The sequence below is a fragment of the Ciconia boyciana genome, chromosome 6, assembly GCF_034638445.1.
Source record: "Ciconia boyciana chromosome 6, ASM3463844v1, whole genome shotgun sequence".
Taxonomy (NCBI): Eukaryota; Metazoa; Chordata; class Aves; order Ciconiiformes; family Ciconiidae; genus Ciconia; species Ciconia boyciana.
This window is the reverse complement of record NC_132939.1, coordinates 13,358,262-13,385,367: the sequence shown is the minus strand read 5'-3', so window position 1 is coordinate 13,385,367 and position 27,106 is coordinate 13,358,262. Positions and strand designations below refer to the sequence as shown.

Below are 27,106 nucleotides of genomic sequence, written 5' to 3'. Positions count from 1 at the left end.
TCACAATGCTCAGTGAGGAGGAGCCCTGCACAGCGCCTGGAAGGAGGGGATTGCCCTGCCTGCTGCCTGCCTGACTGCAGAGCCAGCCATCACAAGCTACACACGTCTAGGACGTACCGGGGCGGACAGCGCAGATTTCTCTTTCTAGAGGGAGATAAGGCTGAAAAAGTCCAGGACATGAGGAGCAGCTGGCAGGAGGGCAGCGGGGGCAACAGGGGAAGAAGTGGCAACACTGTTATCTCCAGGCAGGATCTCTCTCTCCTGCACTTGGAAAACATTCATGTGGGTTTATTTGCCTTGCTTCATAAATATTTTCCAGAAAAAGGTTTGTTTGGGAACACTCTCAAAGCAGCGCTCAAGGAGTCTTCCTAGTGACCTCCAAAAAGTACATTTCCTAAGGCATTTCCCAGGACGTGTCTTTTCAGACACCCCCTTTGCTGTACAATGCTCACTGGAAAAAAAGCAGCAAAAGCTGAAAAAGGCTGCTGAAAAAGCCAGAGTTTCAAAACTCTGTTTCAAAACTCAATGAGCTGATGAAAACAGTTTCTGCCAGTGCCAGCGAGCTCTCGCTTGCCTGCAGCGAGGGTCTGGGGGCCCCTGCGTGGCCATGCCGGGGGGCAACGCCATCAGGCTCAGCGGTGCACACGCAGCTCACCTCCCCAGCCAACTTACTGCTCTCCTGCCGCAGCGCTGCCACTGCCCACAAACGGGATTTCTTCCCTGTCTGTCTTCCCCAGAACGAGATGGTGCTTCTCCATGTTTATGACACACTGTAGAGAAAAAATGCCTTTAGGTAAGAGGGAAAACTGCAATCCACAGTGGTCCCAGCTCCCCCAGCATGGGTAAAAGCCCTGCTGGAAAACCCCTACCTTCAGAGATTTCAGTGTCTGCAGCCCAAAGGAGAAGGGTTTCTCATTGTCTTCTGAAAAATAGGAACATTCAGATTTATACATTCAAAATGTTCTCCCATGCTTTTTGTCAGTGACTCCATCCTTCCTTCATGGCTGCTCTGCTAAATAAACCCCTTTTTTATAAAGGGACTGAGTTACTCCGGAGGGGAACATGATCAAACAAGGGCAGGCGGATGCGCCTGCAGGGAGACGTGGTGGTCGCTCCATCAGCACGGCAGAGCTGCCAGCACAGCCCTGCTGAAGACATCCTCCCTCCCTCCCTCCTTCCATCCAAAGGGCCAAACAGGGACTTTTGCTGCAGAAAAGCAGTATTTCTATTTTAATTTTAACATGTGTCCGAAGCTTCATTTTTCACCCTGGGGTACGAGGGAGCAGAGCCCCAGCCCGTACCCGGAGGACCAGAGGAGCGCACACACACTCACCCACGACGAGGACAGCGCACTCCACAGGGACCGCTCCTACCGTGAGGGCGAGGCACTCAATCTGGCCGATCACTCTCACCTTGTACGGCAATGAAACCATCTCGTCTTCGCCAGGGAGTGCTTTGAGATGTTCCTTTAACCTGCGCATTGAAAACACCTCTGACATGAAATGGCCATGGTTCGGCTGCTCCGGCAAGGAGCAAACGGCATTTGAAGGGTACTTACACCTGAAGTGCTCTTAGCTTGCTCGTATTATCATGCTGTTATTGGAAAGCTGCTGTCTTGGCAGGTTTTCTGTGATGCTCTGCATACAGCCAGCAGCCTACAGCCATGTCAGACCATAGCACGACCCACGACACAGCCCTGGGGCTGCGTCAGCCTTTGCCCCAAGCAGAGGTCCTTACTGGATTTTGCTTCTTACCTGAGGAATCTTTTTTCCTACATTTCCTCAAGACTTGGGGAAGCTGCTGATCTAAAACTGCTTCTAATGCAGTGTGGGGGTAAGGAAGGGATACTCCACTCCAGCTCCCACCAGCGGAGCTGCTGACACCGTGTCCCCATGCCTCACAGCCGGGGCAGCGTGCCCAATCAACACTTGTTAGCAGGTACTGCTGCTGGGTTTATTCAGAGGAAATGGGGACAGATCAATGACATTCAGCCTGAGAAAAGGAAATAAGTATGTCAGGGATATCTCAGGTACAGTCGTTTCTTCTGTCTACGCCCCATGAACTTGTCTGACAACAGTGATTAATTATTTAGCTTCAGTTTCTCTTTTAAACTGAACGAGAATCTAATGGAAAGGCAGTTCGAGGTGCTGATCTCTGCCTCGGATAAAAGCTGTATCACTTTCCGGCTATTTGAAGTACCTTTCTGCTGAGCTGCATTGCAGCAGTGCGTGTGTGTGTGTGTCTGTCCATCTGTCCTGGGGGGCACCAGCCCCCCGCAGAAGCAGAGGCCCCGGGACTTGGGTGGGGATTGCCCACACCATTTAGTGCAGGTACAAGGACCAGGAGAGGTAGCAGAGAGAAGCAGCTGGATCCCCTCTACTGCTTCCCTTAGGGACTGGCCTTAAAAAGCACTGGGAACATATCAAGTAGTTTATGAGCTCCTTGGCCCTGAGCTGTCTTTACTGTGGCCCGAGACAGGTTGGAGTGGCTCTTTTGGGTGCAGTCAACTCCAACAGCTTCCCTATCCACTCAAGGGAAGACACGTGGTCTTTGTTTCCCCGCATTTGTGCCCACCGCAGGGCAGAGGCCACAGCGCTGGAGCCAGGACCTGAACAGACCCGAGAGACAACTGGAGATGGCTCCTCGCTCCAGCACCCGCTGACCCAGACAGGTCTCCCAGGCATGACCAGAGCTGCAGAGAGGCTGCAGGGGGGGACAGAGTAAAGCCACCTTCAAGGAAGCGCTTCATCACAGCTGAGGCTGACCCAAGGACGGACAGATAGCACATGGGCAACGCGTGGCTGAAAGGCGTCCAGGAAACTGCAGCGAGGTGAGGAGAACCACTGATGCGTGATGCAGTGACACATCTTGGAGTTGGGTTTGAAAGTGGAAAGTCCCCAGCAGTGTGCAGTGACCAGAGCTGCTCATGTAACAGCTGCACCTACACCTCCGCAGGGCATTTCTTACGCTGCAGCAACCTGCGAGCTAACCCAGCCGCTTTCCTCAGAGGTAAGGGGAAGAGCTTGAGCGGCACCACGACAAGATGCAAAAAGATTTTTAAAAAAGAAGGGAGGAATTGAGCCTGTGCCTTGGGCACGCACACGCTGCTTTCAGGCACTGAGCCTTCAGAGACCGCAGCAGCAGGGCCTGTCCCGAGAGCGGCTGAGCCTCCACTGCAGGCAGCAGCACCTGGCAAAGCACACTGCAGGCCTCCTGCCCTGGCAGGAACAAGAGCAAAATTACCTAGCACACCTCTTCCCTGCTGCTTTCCAGGGCTAGATTTAAACAAAACTCATGTTTTTTCATTGCCACATGTGCTGGACTGCTTTGAAGTAAAATGTCCTGGAGCAGTGCCTGTTGTCGCACAGGACCTACCACAGCGATGGCAGAGTGAGCCAGGCATCAAAGCCCTGGTTTTAACCTGCTTTGTTAATCTGGCTTTAGCTTCTGTCCCCGCAAACACAAACAGCAAAGGAGCTGCAGGAAGCTGCCTGCAAGGCAGCCCTGCCTGCTGCATGCCTGAGCTGGCAGCGCATGCGGGACGGGGTGTCACTCTGGCCGTGCTGGCTGCCTGCACGTGCAACGTGGCTCCTGCACACCTCGGTGTCCGTGAGGTCCCACCTAGCAGGAACCAAAGCTCGGTCATTGCTGGTGAGTTACACTGGCAGGTGTAACTCCAGACATGGGCCTTTTAACTGCAGCTCTCCAGCTGATGGCTACTCAGTGGTCTGGCTAAAAGTGGGCTCGCTCAAATCAGGAGGGAATCCCCATAACCTGAGAGCTGAAACTGGCTCTAACCTATTTCTTAAGCGCTCTTTTGAAGGGCGGGACTGCTGAAGCAGACTGGTGCTGCAAAAACTGCACAGGACATGCATGAGTAACACAGGGAGCAGACGAACTATCACAGAGCATTGCTGTGCAACTCAGACGTGTTGAGTAGCCAATACAGCATCTTGCAAGAGACCCCTCCAAATGCACTGTTGGCATCCGTAAGCTAGGCTGAGCAGCTCCACAGTTTGTGACAAGTTTGTAGTAAGTGCAGCCACCTTCCAGCCACTGAACACTGTTGTGCAAAGAAGTAATTACTGTCTGGACAGAAAACAGGCACCATTCATTCAGGGCCATGCAGTAGTGCTTAGGGAGCAACTGCAATTGGTTTTTGCGTAATCACTGCAAGTCGGTGATAAAAAGCAATGACTCCATGGGAATAAAGTGCCAAAATCTCCTTGATACCCTGTGAGCTGATGCCTGATCCTGCTCCTCGGAGATCAGCGGGGGTTTTGCTGCAAATGGCTGGCAGTCAGCTCTCCAACACTATGTAAATACACTTCCTTTCCCTTCAACCGGGAGAAATTTGTTATTGGGCGTAGCATCAGACACCAAATTCCAAGCACATGCGTGTATGCAACTGCACAGCTGCTTTACACCTGGTGCTGGGGCCAGCAGTGCTGCAGCCGCCAGCGGGAGCCCACCCAGCAGCCAGGTCCCTGCCCCGCAGCGGGGACCTGCAGGGCTGGGCTGGGCTGACCCAGCCCCACGCCTGGCCCGGGGACACAGAAGGCCGGGGAGGTTCCAGCTATTTCACAAGGCACTGAATGACAAACAGGCAGGCACTGAAAAAATACAAATACATCCAACTCTCTGAAGAGATTTACTCAGAGGTGAATAGGTTGGTACAAGTGGCTTTCTATTTAAGCTCCCTGCAAGGGCATTTAAGAATAAGCCAGGATTTGGTTGTAACAGGAGGCTCAGGGGCTTGCCCAGGCACAGCCCAAAGCTCTCCCTTCCCGAATGGCGACCACTGGTGTGAGCGAAGCCCCAGGTCCAGAGCACTGCCTGTGCTGCCAGGTGCCACGAGTTCTCACAAAACAGAAATCCAGCTGGATATTTACCCTAGCCTGTCCAGGCAGGCAGACGACATGAGGTTGTGCTGCGAGCCGGTGTCCACCACGGCCTTCAGCTCCTTCCCCACACACTGCAAGAGCAAGCAGAGACGGGAGACGATGCATGGGATGAGGGATGAGCGCAGGGTGTCCAGCGCAGCACACACTGGTCCCTGCTGAAATGCCAACATCTCCTCCGACCAGCCCATTCCTGGTCCACCGCAAGCTCAGTGCCTGCAGGGTATCATCTTGTCCACCCCAGGCACCCAGGAGCTGGCTCTTGAGCTGCTTTTTGAATAAGGTGGTACTACTAAGCAACATGGTGTTGGGTCCTGAGCCCTTCCCGGCAGCATTTGCCCCTGCAGAGAGCAGAAGGGGCAGCCCCAGGCAGGAGGGGATATTGTGGAGAGCAGGAAATACAAGAGCATGGGGGTAAGGAGGAGAAATATGAAATTAGTCTTGGGGAAAGAAAAGAGGGATGGCACTTGAGGAAAACAAATAGGCTGTGAGCACAGGGATTTGCCATGGATAATTACTCCTCAGCGTTTCAGCATGCTGCCCCAGCCTGGCTACTCCCTCCACCCTGATGTCCAAGGGAAGACATCCCTCAGACCAGTTTTCTCTGTGATACGCAGGCGGGCATCCGTGGGGTGCCACAGCAGCCCTGAGCTGCAGAGGGAGAGCAAACCCACAGCTGTGACAGCCCCAGTGGACTGCAACCCTAACTGGGAAACATGGAGAACAAGAGCTACAGCTTGAGGATGTCAGAAATAAAATTTGGGGGAAAAAAACCCAGAAGGCTGGGGAGGGACTATTACCTGGCAGCTCACCACTATGAGCTCCTCATCCTCTGTTTTTCCTGAGCTGCCCAGTTTGGTTTGATTGAGCTTGTTGGTCTGTGCTGAGATATCGCTCTTAGGAGTCCAGCTGCCTCGGCTGCTTCGTAATTTTGATAAATTTGTCTCCATCAGGCGCTTCTGCAGGATATTATGTGGTTGCTTTAAGAAAAAACACACACACAGAAGAGCAGGGTGAGTCAGGAAAGCCACGAAGTGACCTGCATCGCCAGCCTGCTTGTGGTGCCCGCAGGCCAGCGCTGCTCTCGCGGGAGGGATGCCCTAAAGTCTCACTCTCCCCGATTCCCAGACTACACGTACTCTTCCTAGCCTACATCTGTTTGCTCTCCTGCCAGCTCTGGCTTACCTGACTTTGACTAAAGAGAAGTACTTTGTATTGGCAATCCTTTCAAGATATTAACCAGAATTTGGAGGGATGCCTTTCTTTTTCTGAACTCAAGTTCAAGATTTGATTTCATGTAGGAATGAAAACAAGTCAGGCTTTTCCAAGCTGGTGTTTCAGCCATAATTGCCTTCATCTGTTGACAGGATATCAGGAATTCTGCAGTGATGTGAAAAGTTAAGAGGTAACAAATTACCTTTCCAATTACACGCACCACCTAAGTATGAAAAAGGTGTATGGACTTGCTGAATGAACGCAGATGCTTTCACTGAGCACTGGCATTGCTGGCATGGGAAATACCCCTGTCCACCCTCCACCGGCAGCGATGCTCTTTGCATGAATCGACCCAGATTTTAAGAAGCTGATTTGGGTGTCTGTGCATTGGCTCTTACAGGTGCGAGTGAACAAGGCACAACTGCAAGAAGAGAGCTACAGATGGTGTCTATTGTCAGACCTGGTCTGGCCTTTAGATCAGAATTTGGTCTAAAATTGCCCTGTGTCTCTCTTCCCTCCACATTTGTATTTAGCTGGTAAGGGTGAGTAAAGGGACCGATCCTGGGTGCCACGCTGGGGGAGGGAAAGGAGAAGAGGGGGAGAGGTAAGATCATCTGAGCTAGGTAAGTAGGTATTCCCCTGGGAGCCCCCAACGCTTCGTACAGCAGCTTCTCACTTTCTCTATCATTTCCATTTGCTCTGTGAGAAGCATGTTGCCTCTCAAAATCTCCTCCAACTGCTTTCCCAAAAGCCTTTTTATGTTTAATGTTCATCACGGATGGATGCACGTACGCTGCTGGAGGTGAAATGACTCTGCTTGATTATCTGCTCATTTCTCTGCCCAGCTAATCTCCCCTCCGTTAGTGCCCTTTCCTTCTGATTTTAGCTTGTCCACAGTGAGACCTTCTTACTTGCTTATTCCTGAATTTTTGCATTCGTATTAAATATGCCTGTGTGTCTGCAGAGACATCTAAACCAGTAAACCTCCTCATCCTGAGGGAATTTCAATGGGATCAGGGTAACTTTGAAAAGGGCCATGGTTGCCTGAGTTGGCCAGCGTGCACCCTTGTGCACAGTGCCTCGTCTTTAAAATAATCTGTGCAGCATGTTAAATAACAGCACTTACAAAAGGCTAATGCAACTTGGCATCATCCTAAAATAACTGCAACCATATTAGTGCTTCAGATCCCGCTGTAGGCGTAACATGGGCGGTTAAACTGGACTAGGCTGATGAGATCGGGTAGATGCTGCCAACACCAGTGGTCACCAGGACATGTAATCTCCTTTTTTCCCCACTTTTCACTGTTCTTACTTCTGCATACAACCTGTGACTTGAAAGGAAACAAAATTTCATGACCGTTGTCGGCTGCTTGTGCTGTGTCTGACCAGCACGCTAGAGAATATGTCCTGTGTAAAGGTGGTAACATAGCCGCACTCCCAGCGACGGGGAGAAATCAGATCCAACATTGCGCTGTCTCCTTCACGCTCAAAAAGTGACAAAGCTCCAGCACTGCTCTGGTGACCAGTGCCTTCCCAGTAAGACTGAACAGCAGAAACCAGTATTACTTAACTAGATTAAGGCAGGCAGACTGGCTCCACTAGTAACGGACCCTGTGCTGAGGGACGAGCAAAGCAGTTTGGAAGCGATGGCTCCCTTATATGAGGCAGAAGCCGTAGGTGCACAGTCAGCACTGTGATCGCGTCCAAGGCTCCTCACCTGAGCAAAAATGCAAGTCAGGGTTTGCTGACAGCGGATGGCATGTCCTTCTTACCCTTTATATTTGCCTGCAACTCAGGAACACATCTGGAGGACTAATTATTCACATCATCAAAAAAAAACAAATGAGGGGACAGGGGACTGGAGAAGTCAATGGGTGAAGTTCCAGCTGGAGACAGCCTGTCGCACAGTGGTCACCTCCTCGTGCCCAGCCCTGCTCAGCTAGGACCGAGACAAATTTCTGAATAGCATCATCCGGGACAGTCTGGGTGCTCTTCTGATATGCCTGGCATCAATCACGTTGCCAAATACCTTTGAAAGAACAGGCTGGAGAAGAACAAGTCACCAGCACACTCATCGTTGGTATTTTAACTGTCATCTACCCTTGATTTAAACCTAAATTTTTTTACTACAAGTTCTTCTATGGATCATTAACCAGTTACATATGTGGATTTTCTCAGGCCCTGGTTTTATGAATCCTATATGGGATCCATCACCAAAAAGAAAAAATCCAGCACTCAGTGAACACGAGTTACCACCACAAACAGGACTGTCTTTTGTTGATGCTTGCTTTTCTGAAAGCCGCAGTGAATCCTGCCTTTGGGGGGACAAATGTGCTTACATTGTGCTCCAATACAGAAATAATCTAGCAAGAGGGGGCTGAAGAGGTTCCCTGAAGCACCATCCTGTCTTAGGCTATTAATTAGTTTGCTTTAACTGGTATTTCCCTTGACTCTCATGTGCAACCGAGTGAGGGATGTTAGTCACGGAGATGACTCAAGTGATGGATACATACTTGGTAAACAGATAATATGCCAGGGGACATTTGCAAATGCACATTTTGCTGGAAAACTTCAAAGAGACCATGTCTGGGAGAGGGGGAGAGGAGGAAAACCTCCCTATGACAGTGATGGGGAAGGCAGCCGTGTTCCCCCTCCAGTGTGGGCCAGCCACACAGCCAGGACCAGTGTTTGAAGTAACCCAGATTATCTGGTACTGTCTTTCTATGCATTGCACAAAACTGTTGAAAGTTTTATAAAAAAATAAAATGTTACATACCATTGTGTAAGTGAAAAAAAGTAAGTTATTTCCTAGTATCATTCAGCACAATATAAATACAAACCAGGATTTTTTCCATATCTCCCTTTCCACCCCTGAGACTTTGCAAAAACCTATAATCCCCTAAAAAGTCACAGTAGAAACCTAAAAGAAGTGAGTGGAGACACCAGCTATTGCTGAACCTATTTACCACTGTCTGTCAAAGCCACAAATAATTCTGTCCAGTTTTGTTCCTCTCTAATTATAAGCAAGTGTGTCGCTGCAGCTTGCAGCATCCATCTCTCTGGCAGATTTCCCACTATTTTGGCTTCTAGATGTGGGAATAACAAGACCTGTCAACAACAGTTTCACTCAGGTGGAGATGAAAGTCAGGGAAGATGCCAGCTCCTCCCCTCCCCAAGGAGATTTGCCCTCTCTTCTGTACCTAGACAGTAGAAAAAAGGTGTTTTAACACACCAATGGAGGTCGTTCCAAGAAATAACCAATTTCTCTCTCTTCTTCCCATCCTTCATCCAAATTCACCTCTTCTACCAGCAGCCTGTGCTTGTGTGCTGTCAGCCCCTCTTGCAGGGGGATGAGGTGGGATGAGAGATGCCCCCTGGGTGCCCAGGCAGCGGCCAGGTCTCTGACCAAGACAGTGCACGTAACATCAAAGTTTTTTGCATTTTAACCAAGACACAACAAACTCTGGGGAGTGCACAGTGGGAAAGGGGGAAAAATGAATGCACTGCAATTAACTGCAATGTTGTACCAGCTACAGGAGCAGGGGACGGGGCCATGGGGGCGCCCAGGCCCGCGCTGAGGGGCACCCAGGGGAGGCTCTGAGGGCATTTTGGGAGGGGGAAATGCTTTTTTTTGTTGTTTGTTACTATTCATAACTTTGTTTCCCAGCTTGTGAAGTGATACGGGACTCTTTCAGGCAAAGCCCCTCCAAACCAGTCCAGCGGCTCTCGGGGCGAGGGCGACATGTCAGAGCGCGAGGAGGAGCTGCCAACGGCCAGCACACCCTGCCCAAGTCAGGCAGGGGGTCACAGTTACGGTGTTGGGAAGCCCAAATCCCAGCTAACAGCCACCTCATGCCAGCTTTCTGGGCTTCAGGGGGGAGGCTAATAGTGAGGCATCAAAACAAAACCATTTCTGCTCTGTATATCCAGCCCTACATTTGCCAAGTCCAATGTGTGCTATGCTATAGTTTGGTCTTATACTAGGCAAACAAAGTGGAATGCGTAAAGGGAGCGAGCAGCTAGAAGAGTTCGGTCCAACCCAGAATAATACACTGAAAAATATCAGAGACTTAACATAGGTAATTCCAACGAGTATTTATCAAACCTGCCTATATGGGCATCACCAGGAGAGATGCTTCAGGAGCCGAGCAACGACACACAAGCTGGGGGATGCCAGCACACCTGCCCCGGTGACCTGCTGCCGCCTCGCTGTGCACGGCACCCCCTGCACTGCGACCAAAAGGAAGGGGATTTGCCCCCAAAATCGGAGTGGTCAACTGCCAGCTGTCACCCTGACAGACAGGGTCTGTTCTCCCCACCTGTCCTCATCTCTGGGGAGCTGTCATCTCCTCTCTTCTCCTGCTGAGGCCGCTGGAAAACCCCCGCGGGAAACCCTGCATTAATAATGCCAGTCACGTCAAAAGCTCTTCCACCCACATCACCACAGCTGTCACGCAGCTTTAGACACAAAAATGTGCTGCTTTGTTAGGAGGTGTGCAGTTATTCACAAGAAAGGCGTGCAAACACCGTGGGCAAAGACCCCTGATGCCTTGGGCCTCCTAACAGTGCAGCTCAACCCCTCTGGACCTGGACCTCTCGGTTTGGGGCCATGCCAAGGTGGGGTCCCACATTTCAGGGGCTCTTGGTGCTTCTCCAGTCTCAGAGATACATGATCTCCCACTCCTCCTGGGGACAACTCTTGTGACATCCAGGCAGCCACGGCACCGGGGAGACATGGTGGGTCCTCTTAAAGCGATGCTCACTGCCGTCCCAGCCATGTGAGGTGAGGCCGTGGCAGTGCTGGCAGCATTGCTTCGCTGCAGCACGACCCACTGCAACAACTCTGAAATTCATGGCATCTTCTCTGGGGCTGCAGGAACAGGCCTGAGCACATGCCAGTGCTGTCGCTTTGGGGACTCCCCCTATGTCCCATGGGGCAGGAGGCTGTGGCCAAGGCGAGCCCTGGCCACATGCGGCCACTGTCCCATCACCCCTCGCTGTGGTGTGGGGACAAGGTGGTTTTGCAGTGTGGTGGCCCATACCAGCTCGGTTCTCACCCCATCCCCAGCCGGAGACCCACCGCAGCCAGGGTAGCCAGGGTGGGCAGCGTGCCTCTGCCATGAGACACCTCCTTTTTGTCCTTGGAGGGGATCAGGAGCTGTGGACCTCCCCAGGGCTTTGGCACATCCCTGGAGAGAGCCCTCCCACGCGGACACTCCTTGCAGGGGCTGTGGGTGCAGCAGGGGGGATGCTGCAGCCACGGCTCAGCTGGCATGGGCACAGGAGCAGGGAGGAAATCTCGGGTGACGTTTCTGTGACCAGGACCATGGCAAGGAGCCCCATGCTCTGCCCCTGGTGCCGGGGCCAAGCCTGGTCCTCGCTGCTGCAGGGACAAGGACTTCAGTGCTCAGTGCCCCTGGCTTCTGCTACTTGTTGCCTCTCTCCTCTGAGCAGAGCAGAAACCCCTGTCATCAGGGTCTCAGCCCCGCACGCTGTGGGTCGCTGAGCCATGACACGTTATTTAGACTCTGCAGATAATAGTAATAACGCCACCACCACGCTCTGAAAGGCACTTTGTAGCTCCCCAACGGAGAGCTGCTGTTCAATGGTGACCCAGGAAAGCTCCTTCCGAGCCTTTCCCTGGGCAGGACCTTCACTCCCTACAACTGCAAAACATTTGGGATGTCAAAAAAATCACCTCCATGCACACTGCAGAGAACAGCCAACTCATTCCACTTATCTCAGCCAGGCAGAGCCAAGCCTAACCCAGCCGAGCAGGAAGAACAAAACTACGCCACTAAAAATAAAAAGATTCACTTTTTTCAATGAACCTGTATCAAGCATTGAAAAAAGCAAATATTGTGTGTTACAAAATGCAAGAATTTTGCAACGATTGGGAAAAAAAAGTAAAGGAACTTTCCTCGGTAGGATATATTTTCTAGATTTTGCTCCTTACATCAGAACTTTGGTATTACATTTAAGTATCATTTCCCATTAGAGAAAGCTCAAACATTTGTGCACGTTAGTATTTAGAAATGCTCTCCAGCCCCTGGACATGGTGAAGAATATTGTCTGTCAGCTACAGGATCACATGGATCATTGTATATGTAAATATTTAAAACCTAGAATTATGTATCTTCATTTTAAAAAAACTATATGTGCATAAGCCTTTATCAGGATGTAATCTTGGCAGTTTTATATTTTGAAGTACCAGTGACTGCACTTTACTGAATCTTTTATGATTATATGTTGTGCATATATATGCATCACAAACATATGTGTATATATGTATGTATTATATGAAGCCATTTTGATTTACTCTGATTCAGAGAGGATTTTTGTACTGAAAAGAGTATCCCATTTTCATGTAAATGTAAAAAAAAAAAAAAAAAAAAATCAAAAACTTTTAGATCCAAGTGCCAGGCATCTGAAAGCACCTACTAGCAAAAAGCAACCCTGGTGATAACTAGCATCATATTTCTACTCCCTTCCTTTTACATACAAAAGCCTGATTTTTTTTAATCAATTTCCACAAGCAACCAACTTCTCCTCCTAACAGAAAAATTGCATGAAGAAAAAAAATAGACACTGCCCTACCAGCTTCTTAAGTCTCCTTCCAGTAAACACAATAAAGCCTTACAGTATCTTTTGAAGTCCCCAGCTTCTTCAGCCCATCCAGAGGGAGGAGATCTGCAGAATCCTTGTGAATAAACTGAACCGCCTGCTTCATCCTCCTCTGCTGGCGGAGAGATGCCGCTTCCCTTATCTCCACTTCTTTTCTACTCGGCTCTGTCAGGATACCTGAATAAAACATCTTTCCCCCCGCGTATGGCTCGCTTCTCGAAGATGCACTTCTCGGAGAGATGGAGCCGGGGAGATGCTCTATCGCCTGTGCTTTATAACCGGAGCCTGGTGACGTTTGGAGACCAGCAGGTACTCCAGCCAGCGCCGCCAGTGAAGGAGGGGTTGGGCACATTGCAATACGTTGCACAAACAACGGCGGGTGAGCTCAGGCTCGGTCTAAGGGAATAAATCGGCACCGTTCCTCCTCGCTGCCTCTCCTGAAAGCGAGATTAGCCACAGGCATCTGACGGCTGTCAAAGCCCCCCAGCAGCCTGACGGGCAGAAAAGAGACTGTCGGAGCACTGGCACAGTGCTCTGGTGCTCTCTTGTCTGCCCGTGAGGCTGCTGGGGGAGTTTGAGAGCTGCAAACAGCCCCAGGGGCCAGCGCACCTCCCAGCCAACCTCTGCAAGCACAGCACTTTTTGGCCTGCATTGGGAGTCTGAAGTGTCACGGCAGGTGACAGCTGCCCAGCACCCGTGTGGTCCTGGATGCCGCTGCCCCACAGGCCTGGGATGATGCAGCCCTGCACGGACCCTGCAACTGGCCACGTTGAGGTTTGCTACCTTATGCCTGGGGCTGGCAGGGTTGGGGCTGGCAGGGTTATGGCAGGCTCTGGATGCCACTGGCCTCACCGAAGCATTGCAGGCACCGATCTGTATCGTCACTGTCTACTCAAGTCCCCAGGAAGGGTAAGGACTGTCACGAAAATTGTCCCAGCCAAATTGGGGCACCCCAAATGTGGTTTTACACAGGGTTCCTATACCTGTCAAACATTCAGGTACAGCACGATTTGACTAATCGCTAGTATCCACACTACTGATGATTAATCAGAGTAAAACTTTGCAAAGCAACTATAGTTTTGCAGCATTCTTGCTGCTTGGCTACTGATCCAGACGTCAGTGGAGTCAGTCTTGCTATAGTTACTTATGTCTGATGCCAGACAATGTTGGGAGGGTTTCAAAGACATGTTAGAGGGTGAGGATGCTGGTGTTATCTTGGTTGTCCAGGGGTATCTTTTAGCCTTCATGGGCAGCTCTAGGCTTCCAAGAAGCAAAGTCCTTATTTCTGGGGCCGGGCTGTCCTTTAGCTTGTTTTATTTAAGGATGAACAATACCAAAGTCTCCAGTAAAATTCAACTACCTCATTACATTACAGTGTATAATGTGAATTAATACACATTAACAAATTTAATACACTTAATACAATACACTACTATAAAGACTGATTGATATAATAGTTTGGGAAGGGGATTTTCCTAACAGGACTCAGAGCACACATGGGTTTCTTTCACTATAGCAGTGAGTTTTTAAGTGATATATCATATCTCACCAGAAAGAAACACTTTTTAATTCTCCCCCCCGCCCCCAAAGGGCCCACACACTTTCAGCAGAGCAGCTGGGGCAGCAGGCACGCACCTGAACCTTCCACTTTCCAAGTAATTTGTTGCAAGGAATAGGTGCAGGAGAAAACACTAGCTCTGCCTCAGAGAGGCAGTATGGATCCGGAAGCACCCCACATGGGTTTGGTTCTTGTTAAACTAACAGAGACCTTTGATGTGCTAGATAAAGCAAGAAGAGCAGAGCTTAGCCCCGGATTTATGCCAAGCCTGGCTTCCAGGGCATGCCTAACCTTCAGGAGGAGCTGGGGTGCTGACCCCGCTTTGCTCTCCCCCACCAACGCAGCCCAGACTCCACTCACCAAGACACCATCAGCCTTTGGCCAACTTCAGGGAAACACTCCTCTCTCCGACAGGAAAGGGTCAGGGGAGGCCAGGGAAAAATGCTTCGTAAAGAGACCCAAAGTAATGTGGAGGAGAGAGAGGAAAAAGAGGGGGTTCCCCTGAAAGCAGCCAGGGAAAGACATTCCCCTTGCAGCAACTGAGATATATTAAAAAAAAAATAAAAAATGAAAGCAATGAAAATGCCAAGCAGGCAGAGGCGCTTTAAACCACAGCACCACAGTTCCTCCTTCCTCCCTCCCTGCGGGCTGCTGCCAAGCCTTGAGCGGGAAGGGGGCCAGGCAGGATCCGGCCCCCAGCAGCTGTGAGCTGCAGCCAGCCCTGTCCTCTCACCTTGACCCAGGCAACAGGGCCAGCCTCGACAGCGCAGAACCAACCATCTATTTCTTTATCTTGGCACATTTAAACGTAAAGCTTAGTTGACACGAGGGTGCTGAAGGCTGACAGCAGCCCCTCTGCAGGAGGGTCGCTGACAGCCGTGCCCCCACCACCGGCACCCCGCAGCCCCGGCTCCTCGCATGGGCACTGGTGCTGACACTGAGCAGGGCTGATGCCAGCTGCGGCGGTGATGCAAAAGCGGCAACGCTCTGTGGGTAAATTTATACATCTCAGCTCTGCAGCCATGGCCAGACTGTATATGTTCAGCCCCTCCTCATATGATCTGGGAGAGAGGGGAAAAAAAAAAATCAGATGAGAGTGCAGAATACAATAAAACCCAAACCCATCATTTCACAGCCTCAATAAAGGCCATTACGCATGAGCCAGCCCGAGCTTGGTGAACATGTCAGTGTGCAGAAGGATAACAGGGCTGACAGTCTGAAGGGGGATATAATTTTTTCTCCCCACGCTGACTCGGCTCATTACACGACAGGACCATTGTTCCACTACAGGCAAACATGCCCGGGAGCACAAAAGCACCTTATTTTTCACCTTGGGAGCTATTTGGCACTTATCCAGCTGATTAAATAAAGACATATGACTACCTCCGCACTCTCTCAAAGGCAAAGAGGCACAGAAGAAAGCAGAAGGACTGCCACTGAAACCAGGAGACAATTTTTAATATAAAAGCTCTGTGGAAGAGCGGCACTCTGCCTGGCATACTAGCAAATGTCCAGTCAGGTCTGGCTTACGGCAAGAAGAGTAAAGCTGCAAGAGCAGGCGGAGCATGAAAAGCCCCCCTCACGCTACAGCTCCAAGACTGCAGCCTGCCCCTTCATTCAGCAAACAAGCATTTCGTCTGAGCCCTCCAATTTCACTTCTGCTGTAGGTTATAAATGCACTTTGTGCCAACAGATCAGAGAAAATCTGCCCAGTGCTCAAGAGTAAAAAATGAGATAAAGGCCCTAATTCCCCTCTTGATTTTTTAATCCTGGGAAAGAGGAAAGTGGGAGGAGCAGTAAATCATCTGCTCAAATTACTCAGGTTCCACACTGAAATAAGGGCTCAGCTTGGATACTTCGAACCCGGTGGTTAACTTCTGAGTCGGTCATTTGTTTGCGACAGATTAGCCAGGGGTATCACCACCCCCCTGCCCTGTGCAGTGTGTCCAAAGAGGGGCACATTTCAGAAAAATTCCCATCCGCTGACCGGAGGCAGGTCTGTGCACGACTGTTGCCCCTCACTCAAGAAACGCCCGGAGGGACAAAACCACCTTTCTGGCTCCTTCCTGACTCCAGAGCAGCACGCCTGTTCCTCTGCGCAGTGTGACATCAAGGCCGGTGTCAAAAAGAGACTTCACAAGGCTGCGATCAAGAAAACCCCTCCAGCCTGGGGGGCCGGGCCCTGCCCTCCAGGACAGGCTGGCTCTGCTGGAAAGCCGAGGTGCCCGTCGCTGCCAGCACGGACAGGCGGCACACGCTGGAGGCAGCACGTGCTGGAGGCTGGAGGCAGACGGCCCCGGTGGCTACCGGCAAAGCGGGCTCTGCCCTGTGCCCAGGGCATCTGTTGGCTCAGCAAAGCCGAGGACAGGGGTGCTTTTGTCCTCCGTTTCCAAACCCACTGCAAAGAGAAAACAGAGGGAAATGCTGCTCTCCCCGGCCTTTCCAACGTGCCTTTTGCCATCGCAGCTGGGGACGGGGAAGGCAGCGCTGAACAGCAGCACAGGCGCCCGTGACGGGAGGGGAGAGGACACGCAGTGCTCGGGAGCTTGTTAGCCACCCTACACGAAGATGAAGCGACACAGGTCCTGCCTGCAAACACAATTCGCTTTACATGTGGTGTAAACTGACTGAGTTAAACCACAGCAATTTTATACCCCCATTTACAGCCGATTTATACTGGCTTAGTACCCAGTCACGCTTGCAGCTTAATCTGTGTAAGGAAAGAAGAGCTGCAGAGTTTCGTTCACACCCCCATTTCATCTCTTCTCTCGATGAAAAGGAAAGCAGCAGCAGGAAGTGGGTCGGTCCTTTTTATTTTTTTCTTTTCTTTGATTTCTCATCTTTCCTTAAAAAGATGTGATTTGTTAGCGGTTGCCATATCCTGAAGGGATGCAGAGATGCCCCAGAAAACTCAGAAGAAAGGACAGAGTGGTATAATTTAACAGAAACAGAAGCAGCAGCAGGCAAGAGTCCCAGAAAGAATAATTTACCCCAGCACAAAGAGAAGACTTTAGAGAAAGAATCAGTTTTCGGAGGGAAGACTGTAAAGAGCTCAAGAAAATGAAACCACAATAATTGATGTAGAAAAATAAGTTATTCTGTCCATCAGTGCAGGACATGTAAGGGTCAGCTCTAGCATACTCAGGCAAATAACTGGCATAATTTGGAGACTAGAAAACGGTCTTTTTCTAAAAAGGTTGGATACAAAAATCCAGAAGGATTTAGTGAGCTTCTTAATCATCATTTGTAGCAAGACAAAGACTACTGATAGAGCTGGAGAAATCCTATAACATACAAAGGCAGAATCAAGTTGAGATTCCCAAGAGATGTGGCCCATTTTGTACAGTAACTCCACACTTGCCGTCTGTGTTTCCAGTGCTGACCAAGAGAAGGACCTCCTGGGCTGGGATACGGGCCCCATCGCAAGCATGAGCACTTCATGGAGACAACTATTCCCAGGGCAGCTCTCCCTGTTTACCCTGGGTGCAGCTTCACCCTCCCTTCCCCTGTGCGTGCTCTCTGTGGTGCATGAGCTGGTGGCAGCAGCCATGGAGCGGGGGCACTGATGATGCTAGGAGAGGAATCAGACATTGTGCAGCTTCTCACAGGAGACAACTGAATTTATCTGTCTAGTTCTCTTCTTATATGGAGACAACAGGTGGACGATAGTGTCAGGAGCACAAAAACTGCACTTGTCAAACCAAGAGATTAAAATAACAAGTCTTGCAAGAGCTCCCTTACCTTTATTTTTCCTGTTTTAAAGAGGCTGAAACACACTTCTAAAAAAAAATAAAAGCACAGGAAGAGTTGGTCAGGGAAACAAATGGTACACTTCCTAGCGTCTTCTACCACGTACCTCAGTGACGGCCAGCTCCTGACTAGGAGCTATTTGCAGCTGATGGAGCATAAGAACAGGTTCTGCCTCTGGAGCTTGCAAAGCCATGCTGGTAACTGTGCTGGACTGGGAAAACAGGCTGAGCCCCTTCCAGGTCCCATGTGAGCCAGGGAAGAAGCTGCGGGTTCCATGTGCCAGCGAAGGGGCAGGCGGGAGATTCAGGACAGGGAGCCAAGGGGAAAGGCAGAAGCTGGCAGGTGACTTGCCAAGCACTGGGGAAGGGATAAGAGGACAATATGCATGGGGGCTGGCATGGGGGACAGAAAGCCTGGCCTCCCCTGACCTCCACATCATGGAACCAGCAGGAACAACCACAGCCCTTAACAGAGGTAATGGTGGCTGCTGTGCATTGAACTGCACCGCTCCTCCTCACAGGTGTGGGAAAATGGGGCTGATCATGCCCCCAGCATTGCTCACTAGCTGGTTTCCTCCAAGACAAGATCTGAGTGCAACTCAGAAGGTGTTGCTGCTACGAAACCAGCTGCACACACAAGTGCAGACATGGCCACCGGGTCTTTCAGAGCTTTCCATGGAGCTGAAGGCACTGGGGAACTCTTATCTCAAACAAAAAGACAAATTTGTATCTCTTTCTCTCCCAAAATGTCCCTCGCTTGGCTTTCTTCAGGAACTCCACCTGGGCAGGTGGGCAGGAAACGGTATACAGAGAGGGCAGGTGATGTTTCTCCCTGGTATGTATCCACACTAACCTCTGTTTATTTTGTGCAATAAGAAGATTATTCCAGTGTAAAATTTTCAAAATGATTAATTTTAAGAAACATTAATACATGCTAGTTCTCACCCTCCCACATGTATGCTAGAGTTGAACTGCAAATATTTATTTTGAAATAAGCTACACATGTATTCAAAGTGCCAACCATAACTACATCATTCAGACTTCCCAAACCTCAGGGGATTTCACCTCCCCGCCTGTCCTGCAAAAGGCAGCTTGTATGCTGAAGGCTTCCTCTGCTGCTGGGGCATTCCACACCGTAAATTTTACGTTCAGGTCATTAAAGATATAGGAGAGATCTTGTTAAGGCTAAAACAGCAGGAGTCATTTCACACTATACAAACACAATTTCCTTGCTCCTTTTCTACCTTTCCAGAAGCCTGACACGCAGAGACCAAGGAGCAGCAGAGCTGGGCACACAGAAACGCCGCTGCTGCTCAAGATTTCTGAGCTCTGAAAGGCAGGAGGAAGAGGGCGCTGCTCTTCTTCACATCGGGTCCTATGTCAGTCCAGCTCCCTGCCAAGAAATAACAGGGAGCCTGCTGTTGCTCCCCGAAAGGCACAGGGCTGGTGGGATGAGATGCTGGCCCTGAGGGGTCGGAGAGGGCAGGGAGACCTAGGAGTCAAAGGCTCGCAGCTGGGTTCTGCAATGAAAAAGATCACATTTACAATCAAGCAACGCGGTTGGGATGCCCTGGCTCGTCCTATAGTCAATGAAAGATGCTGTGCAATAGCTAGATTCAGAATCTCTTCACAGACCCAGCTCAGAGCACCTGGACAAAGTAGAGCCTGGCAACAAACTGTAAAAACCAGAGCTTCAGATGGTACCTCTTAGGCATGCTGGGCTGAACAGCAACCTCCCCACAAGGCTGCTGCGGAATTTTGCTGAGCCTACTCCCGTTGACTTCTTGAAATAGTTCACAGCCATCCCTAACAAAGGGGTTATGGACTCCCCACATCAAGGGAGCTGCGAGATGCTTTCACTGTCATTAGCCATTGGACTAATGACACCTAAAAACCGGAGTATCTAAGACACTGATAAACAGCCATTGCAAGAGCAAGAACAGCACCGAATTTGCTCCAACAGAGATATGCCATTGTTTTAACTCCCACGCATTTTCCTTGCCCCGTCAGCAATTTTCTCACTTTCTTCAGCCGAAGGGACAAAGGCTCTGCACAGCACCCGATACAAAGCCCCACTCATGCTAGCAGCCAGCAATCTTTCAGTGTTTTGTGGACACAAAGGAGTCCATTCTTGGTCTAAATACTTGAATACAACAATCCATTTCTATCCACCAACACACTTAAGTACCTGCTTAAATGCTTTGCTGAATGGGGATTACAAGCAGACAGTTCTCTGGGCAAAACTCCTCCTTCCCAGCATGGTAAAAGTCACTCCTTAGTACACAAAATATCAGTATGCACACAAAATCGCATGGGATATTTGTTAGAGCAACAGTACTGAAGCAAAGCCTTTTCAGTGCTTAATGTATACATTACCCTGGGAAACTTAGGAGATCTGTGTTTGCTTTCAGATCTGTGTGGCTAATTAATCATAAGGCAGCTGGCCAAATTTTTCCTTGAGTCAACACCTTGAACATTAGTGGACATGCAGCGGGGATACATGATGCCCAGAATGACATCCATGCCTAGCTACAGTCATGGAAGTAGTTTACTAACCTGATACTAACTTGGCAGCAAGAAGTTTTAAATATTTGCCCTTCAATTGCTGCAAACGTGGAACAATAGGTTGTCATTTTCTCCCTCATGCTTTCTTTTCAAAATAATAAATTATTCTCAGAAACAACTAGCACCAAGGGCAGGTGCCCACAATGGGCCAGAAGACCACATCACATTCATTTTCCACTGGGATCTAAAAAGTGCCTTGCTTCCTGCTAGCCAAGGTGGTTATGTCCAGGGTTTTCTTCCCCATAACCCCATGTCTTCATCAGTGTGAAATGCACGCTGGCTCCAGGATAAAAGATGTTGCGCTATGGAAGAGTGTGAGGCCACAGACTCAGTGCTCTGCCCTCACCATGCAATGACAGGACTGAAGTCATTGCTGAAACTTGAACTGGGGATGAGAGTAAACAAAGAAGGCCTAAGCAGGAACAAGATAAGAAAAGTATGGCAGCTTATACAGCAGAAGGGATCTTTTAAATCTCTTGTCTTTGGGTGACAAGTTTAGAGCTGGCCCTCAAGTGTCCACAATGAAGCACAGGTATTTGAAAGTTCCCTGCCACCGCGGGGGGGGGGGGGGGGGGGGGGAACTCAGTCCTGAAAGGAGTTATGCAAACCTTTTAAAAGCTCTCTGCTTTTTCTTGCTCTCTAGCTAGAGAACTTTCCTCTGCCCAAGTATAAATCTGCTGCAAAGGCATTTCTCATTCCAGATGCTTTGGAGTGGTATGATTCCTGAATAGCGGTACTTGGGGAGAGGGAGGGGGAACTCCTCAGGCAAGCTCTGTGAAATTTACCTCCCAGAGAACACAAATCTCAGAACATAATTTAAAACCAAGCAAAAAAAATGATCACTTTGTTTCTGGAACAGGACTAGTACAGGTCAGCTCTGAAACAGTATCGCCTTTTGAAAGGTTCCTGTATGGCATACCCAGTTTACCAGGTGATGGTGACAAAAATGACAGAGTACCTCCAGTGATGAAGTAAGCAAGTGAGTTGAACAGATTTGGAATTTCCCAGCTCTTCTGCAAAAGCCCTGAGAACAGGTGCTTACTTCAACTCGTGCCAATGCGGGATTCACCAAGGCACAACATTCTTACTATACTTTTTAAAAGACTGATTGTGAACCTCTTCTGCCTCTACAGTTAAAGGAGTATTCATAGAGGGATTTCATTTGACAAATAGTTCCACCTTCTTATGGAGCTCAGATCTAAGACAGCTTTGCACCCCTGCTTCAGAGGAGAGGAAGAGGGGGTAGGTTGTTTTGTATAGGTCCTTTATCAAGTCTGGAATTACTCTGGTTTCCCAACAGACCAATATTCAATGAACTTAGAATTTGAATGCTTTAAGTTAAAAAAATATATATAAATTTTGGAACTTAAAGCATTTAAATCCTGAGCCCATCGAATGTATCTAAATATCTTTATTTTGGAACTTTAACATAAATGAAAATCTGAGCCTGAGATATTTTACAGTATCCATTTAAGATAAAAATATGATTTACATCAACATTAGAGAGGAGGTCACCACGGTGTTAGTCAAACACAGGATCTCTCACCTCTGTGGAGCTCTTATGTTTATTTTATGAAGCCAAGACTCCAACACTCTCAAGTGCTGCAAGTATAAGTGAGCTACCATTGTATTCCCCTCCACACGGCACAAGCAAAACTGCAGCAACTCATAACGGGCAAGATTTAGTGAGACATGTTACTAGATACTCAGTGCTAATATTTGCTAACGCACAGAATCGTCAACAGTACTTCAGTGTAACTCTCCTAACACAGAGGTTGTGTTTGCCATGTTGTGGTTTGGTTAAATTTCTCCACCTTCAAGTCTAGTCAACTGAAAGATACTTTAGCTTGCACTATGTCTGAAAAGGAAGCCAGCTGCCCCAGGAGAGCAGGAGCATGCGCACTGCGGGTATGAACGATGAGACACACAGTGCCATTGATTACCCGTGCTTTGAGGTGTTTCTGCCCTACCTTGGCTGTGATTTACCGCAAGATCATCTGTCCAACCACTGATAGGAGTCAAGCTGTGATCGAGCTGAGCAACCTCCCAGGAAATGATGGAGGAAATCAGTAGCTGGTTATACGCACAATTTTATTTCCAAAGACAAATGTTCAGTCTGTTATTAACACCTGTAAGAACTGAGTCACGAGAGGGATGGGGTCAGGCAGAGTGCCAGAATCACTCACTGTTCTCAGAAGTAAATAACAGCAACTGAAGTTACGCATTCACAGCCCATTTCCTCCAGCTTCCTTTGAGGTTTATTCTGCCTGGAAATCAACAACTTGCAACCTGCACATTTCCTCGCTATTAATTTGGAAAAGAAGGGGGAATGGCCTTGACCGATGGTCAGAATTCAATTCAGAAGAGAGTCTCCTCTCCACTGCAATCTGAAGAGGTAGCAATATCTGGCTCAGCAGCATAGGTCTTTCCAGGCCCCATATTTGAATTTTGTAAAAAAAGAATAATGCAAAATATAAGGCCATTTACAAAATCACTCCCTCTTCTTCAAAAAGGTTGACCAGAGACAGTGGTTGGGACCAAGAGTTGCTAAACAAAGAAAATCCGAATTGTGTATTTTGGCTAACGGTGCCAATGCCCTCAGAAAAGCTGCCTGGAGCTCCTGTTACAGCTACCCAGAAGTACATTTCACTCCTTGGCGCACGTGTCCTGCAGAGAGTTGCCAGCAGACTGGGAAATACTCCTTCAGATTCCACCAAAGCTGCTGAAGCCAGCCTAAGACAGCAAGATGCTTTTCCTCGGTGCATTCACACATCCGTGCAGGAAGACAGCAGCACACCACGAGCTGTTGTGTGAACGAAGCCCCCAGGTTGCAGCAGACTGTTTGTTTTAGGCCTCCTGCTACAGAAGATCTAACCCAAAACCTATCGCTGTTTGTCAGCATGGGTTTTAACAGCTTTTTTTTCTTTCTTAGGGCCACATGCTGCCCTCTCGTGGGGAGCCCTGTGGATGGTACCCCGCTGCCTTGGCACGGCCCTGAGCCCTGGGGCGCAGACAGCACGCACAGGGCAGGTAACACAGCGAGCTGCAGTCCGCCAACACCCCCAGGAACAGCAGCTTCATGTAGGCCACCACAACCTACGCCTCATTATCACAGCTCCCCACATACTCAAAAATCTCCATATCTGAGCCTCTCTCCCATATGTCAGGCAAGAATGGACCCCGAGAGGTGTCCGAGGGAAGGACGAGGCTCTAGCATCTGACACGAAGGTGTGCCAGAGCATGTGCCCACAGCATCCCTAAGCCAGACCATCTTCTGCATCAGGTTTTACTTCTCCATTACTGCATGTGGAAACACATCCTGCTGGGCCAGAGAGCTGTGGGCCTTTGTTAACCACTCCAAGAGCAAACGGTCAAGCTGGACATGTGTCCTGCACAGAGCTGGGACAGGTATTTGTAATGTGCTTATTTCAGCACTGCTGCGTCCATCTCACACCACAGGCACTGGCTGAGGGGCTTTCTGGACTAGCCGAGGAAGACAGCAATGCCTGCAGTGTTGAGCGTTCAGTTCCTAGAGCTAAGCTTCCTTCTTCCACTGAATGAAGTTGCTGTTCTCAGCATGGATGAGCCTTTTCAGGGCTTTATTTTTGTAAGTTTGCTGAGAGAATTAGCACCTACGGGAGCCGGGGCGCAATAGTTATGCTATGAAAGCCAGACAGGCCCCCTGAGCACTTTTCTGTCAGTCCTGTTTTTAGTAACTGGTACCTCTCAGCTTTTCCACACAGCCCCTCACACCAGCACTACACCAGTAACAGCAAACTGGTGGCCACCCAAATTCATGAGCAGGGTTGTGTCACAGACAGGCATGTCTGCTGGACACAGAGATGCTTGATTTCCCAGTTTTCTGGAGTGCTTTCTTCACTGCCACATTAAGCCCCAGAAAAACCATGATCTCCTCTCTTACCCTACGCTGCAATACATGGCTGGGCTTTACTCCAGGCAGCACCTCCAGAAGCCAGCTGAGGTGGCATTTTGCAACAGGTCTTCCAGCTGGTGATGGGACATGTGTAGCAACAGAGCCAGGTCACAAAGAGGGTGCGAGGCAGTTGCTAGTGCTAATGCAGTGACAAGCAACTCCTAACCTCTGGCTCTAAATCCAGAGCAAACTCTGTGGCTCCCAGCTGCACCACACTGACAGCAAATAGTGCACAACTAAAGGACTTCTGGTACCTCCAGATGCAAACATGAGGTGTGTTTGAAGCTTCATTTGCTCTTTTGCTTAACCCCAACTCTTTCCTGCTGTTTTGGGGCACGTAGATGAACACAGAAAACTGTAAGTAACACACACCCAGCCTTGCAGGTCCTACAGTGGTCCCCGAGAGCTGCGAGCACACCAGCAACGAGCCAGCAGGCTCCTCAGCTGTAATGCTGGCCAGCATCGGGTGCCCCATATTGTCCTAGCCCTACGTTGCCTGCTCCCTGCCGTGCCCACCCTTTTACACACTTCTAAGGCTCCCAGCTTTGGAGAGTTCCTGTTCTCATCTTTGCCCAGGCACACATTGGTGTATGCCCACAGCCGGCACACACACTCTGCACCAAGCGCAGGGCCCCTGGGGAGCCCTTCCAGGCCAGCCAGCCCTGCCCATGCTCAGGCAGGGCCCCCTGGTCACCCCAGAGCAGCAGCCCGCTGCCGGGGCAGGGCATCGGAGGCCCAGGAGGGCTGCGGGAAGCAAAGCCCCTTGTCCTTGCACTGCAGGTGGCTGCCCCCAGAAAGGGCGGGGGGAGGCCTGGACAGGCATGGAAGGAACCAGAGGCAGTGCCTCCAGCAAGTGCTGGGCCCCACCAGGCACCCACACGTACAGCCCGCTGCGCCTACCCTGCCTGGCATCCCACTCCGCCCAAGTTTACATCCTGGGCCAGCTTGCTGCCTTTTTTTTTTTTTAAAAAAAAAAAAAAAAAACTTTCACTCTTTTTTTTTCTGCTCTAGAACTGTATTTTTTGCATTGTCCTTTCATGACAGCCATTGCACACATGGCTATCTTGTCAAATACATCCATACTATATACATACACACACACATATATGTGTATTTAATATACCTCTACACTTCTCCATCTCCTGAACTTATTTCCAGATAGAGATTCTCCACCCAACTCACATCAAGGCTCCTGTCCATGCTTAGTATTTTGTTCCATTTCTTCTAGCACAGCAAGCAGGAAAGAATGCACAAAACACACATTCAGGCTACCACTGCTATATTAGATTCAAGCATAGAAGGTGAAGCTTTCTCTAAACCTAGTCAAGCATAAACTTGCTCTGTACATAAGTGTTTCATCAATGTTTGCAGTGTTCTTGGTATAACATGAAACGCTTGAACTAAGAACTACTAAACAACGGATTGCATCTCAAGTGACCACTTCAGAATATTTCCGCTTCCAACGCAACTTTTTCTTGCCTTAAAACTATGAACCCCTTATTTCCTGATCCCCAGAATCATCACAGATGGGAAATTTCATGGCATATGATTAATATCCAGGTTTGTAAGTCTACATTGCCTATTGAATAAACTTCTCAGTGAAGAGAGGAGGCTTCAGTTGCATTAGATCAAGTTTAGCAGCTAGCCAGTGCGAGGGAGTTTCCTTAATGAATTCTGTATTTATAGACATGTTCAATAAGGAAAAAATTTCAAGGTCATCTTTTCTAACCTATTTTTTTCATTGTGTACTAAACAGGCTTTACTTCATGGACTTCAAAAAACTTTATTACTCTTCAAAATTTGTTTAAACAGAGCAACAGCTGCACTAATATATATTTAAACAGAGAAAGATATTTTTTTTCTTTTTTCTGTTTTTGACACGAAGTGGTAGTTTAAAAGAGCAGCATGCAGAAAGTCATACATAATTTGGACTGACTGGGAGAGAAACTAGATGAACTTACCTTCTAAGAGTGGAATCTGTCCCTTGAATACTCTAACTCCTTCTGTTTTCCCCACAGGTGCATCATAGCAAATATTTGCATCATTGCTCACAGGTGTTCTACAGTGACAGCAGAATACACATTGTGGAAAGCAGAGCTCCACAACAGAGTGAAAATCTGCCTACGAGCAAAAGAATTGTTCAAACTAAATGGGCAGGAGCAAGATGTGTTGCAGGACAGAGGTTGGTTCCAGGGATGCCTAGAAACAAACCTACTTGTACCAGCCCTGAATTTGGCTCAAGTTCTTTAAGTGCTTGTTTGTCTCCTCCAGCAGCAACCTTGCACAAACATAGTTTAAATGGAGCACCATTAAAAGGAAGATAGGAAGTATATGTACATTTTAGTTGTGACAGGTTTTACATTCAGCATCTATTGCATTTACAGGATGTCATCTATATGCACGAGAGAAAAAGCATTTGCATTTAAGTTTATTTAATTCAGAAATATTTGCGGACCACTATCCTTGCATTCTGTTCCCAAGGATTATCGTAATACCATTCCTTCCTGCTTACCCGCATCAGACCTCCTCCGATTCCTCGGATTTAAATAAGCTTCAAGTC

The 27,106-nt window shown here is 49.1% G+C and overlaps 1 protein-coding gene across 1 annotated transcript; it reads right to left on the bottom strand.

The window, feature by feature from the left end:
• Nucleotides 1-668: 668 nt before the first annotated feature.
• On the bottom strand, nucleotides 669-12,930 carry NRIP3 (nuclear receptor interacting protein 3). The gene is made up of 6 exons (XM_072864116.1): nucleotides 12,757-12,930; nucleotides 5,702-5,881; nucleotides 4,893-4,975; nucleotides 1,334-1,473; nucleotides 870-922; nucleotides 669-770 (listed from the first exon to the last, which is right to left on the bottom strand). The coding sequence occupies exons 1-6, from the start codon at nucleotides 12,928-12,930 to the stop codon at nucleotides 669-671; spliced, it is 732 nt and encodes a 243-aa protein (XP_072720217.1).
• Between the last annotated feature and the right edge of the window lie 14,176 nt (nucleotides 12,931-27,106).

What these genes read in the sequence shown, in the direction of transcription:
- NRIP3 (XM_072864116.1), bottom strand. Translation starts at nt 12,930, where the DNA reads ATGTTTTATTCAGGTATCCTGACAGAGCCGAGTAGAAAAGAAGTGGAG. An exon ending in TGGGGACTTCAAAAGATACT is followed by an intron (nt 5,882 to 12,756) that starts GTAAGGCTTTAT and finishes TTTTTCTTAAAG; the next exon opens with CAACCACATAATATCCTGCA. An exon ending in TCATAGTGGTGAGCTGCCAG is followed by an intron (nt 4,976 to 5,701) that starts GTAATAGTCCCT and finishes TTGCTCTTGCAG; the next exon opens with TGTGTGGGGAAGGAGCTGAA.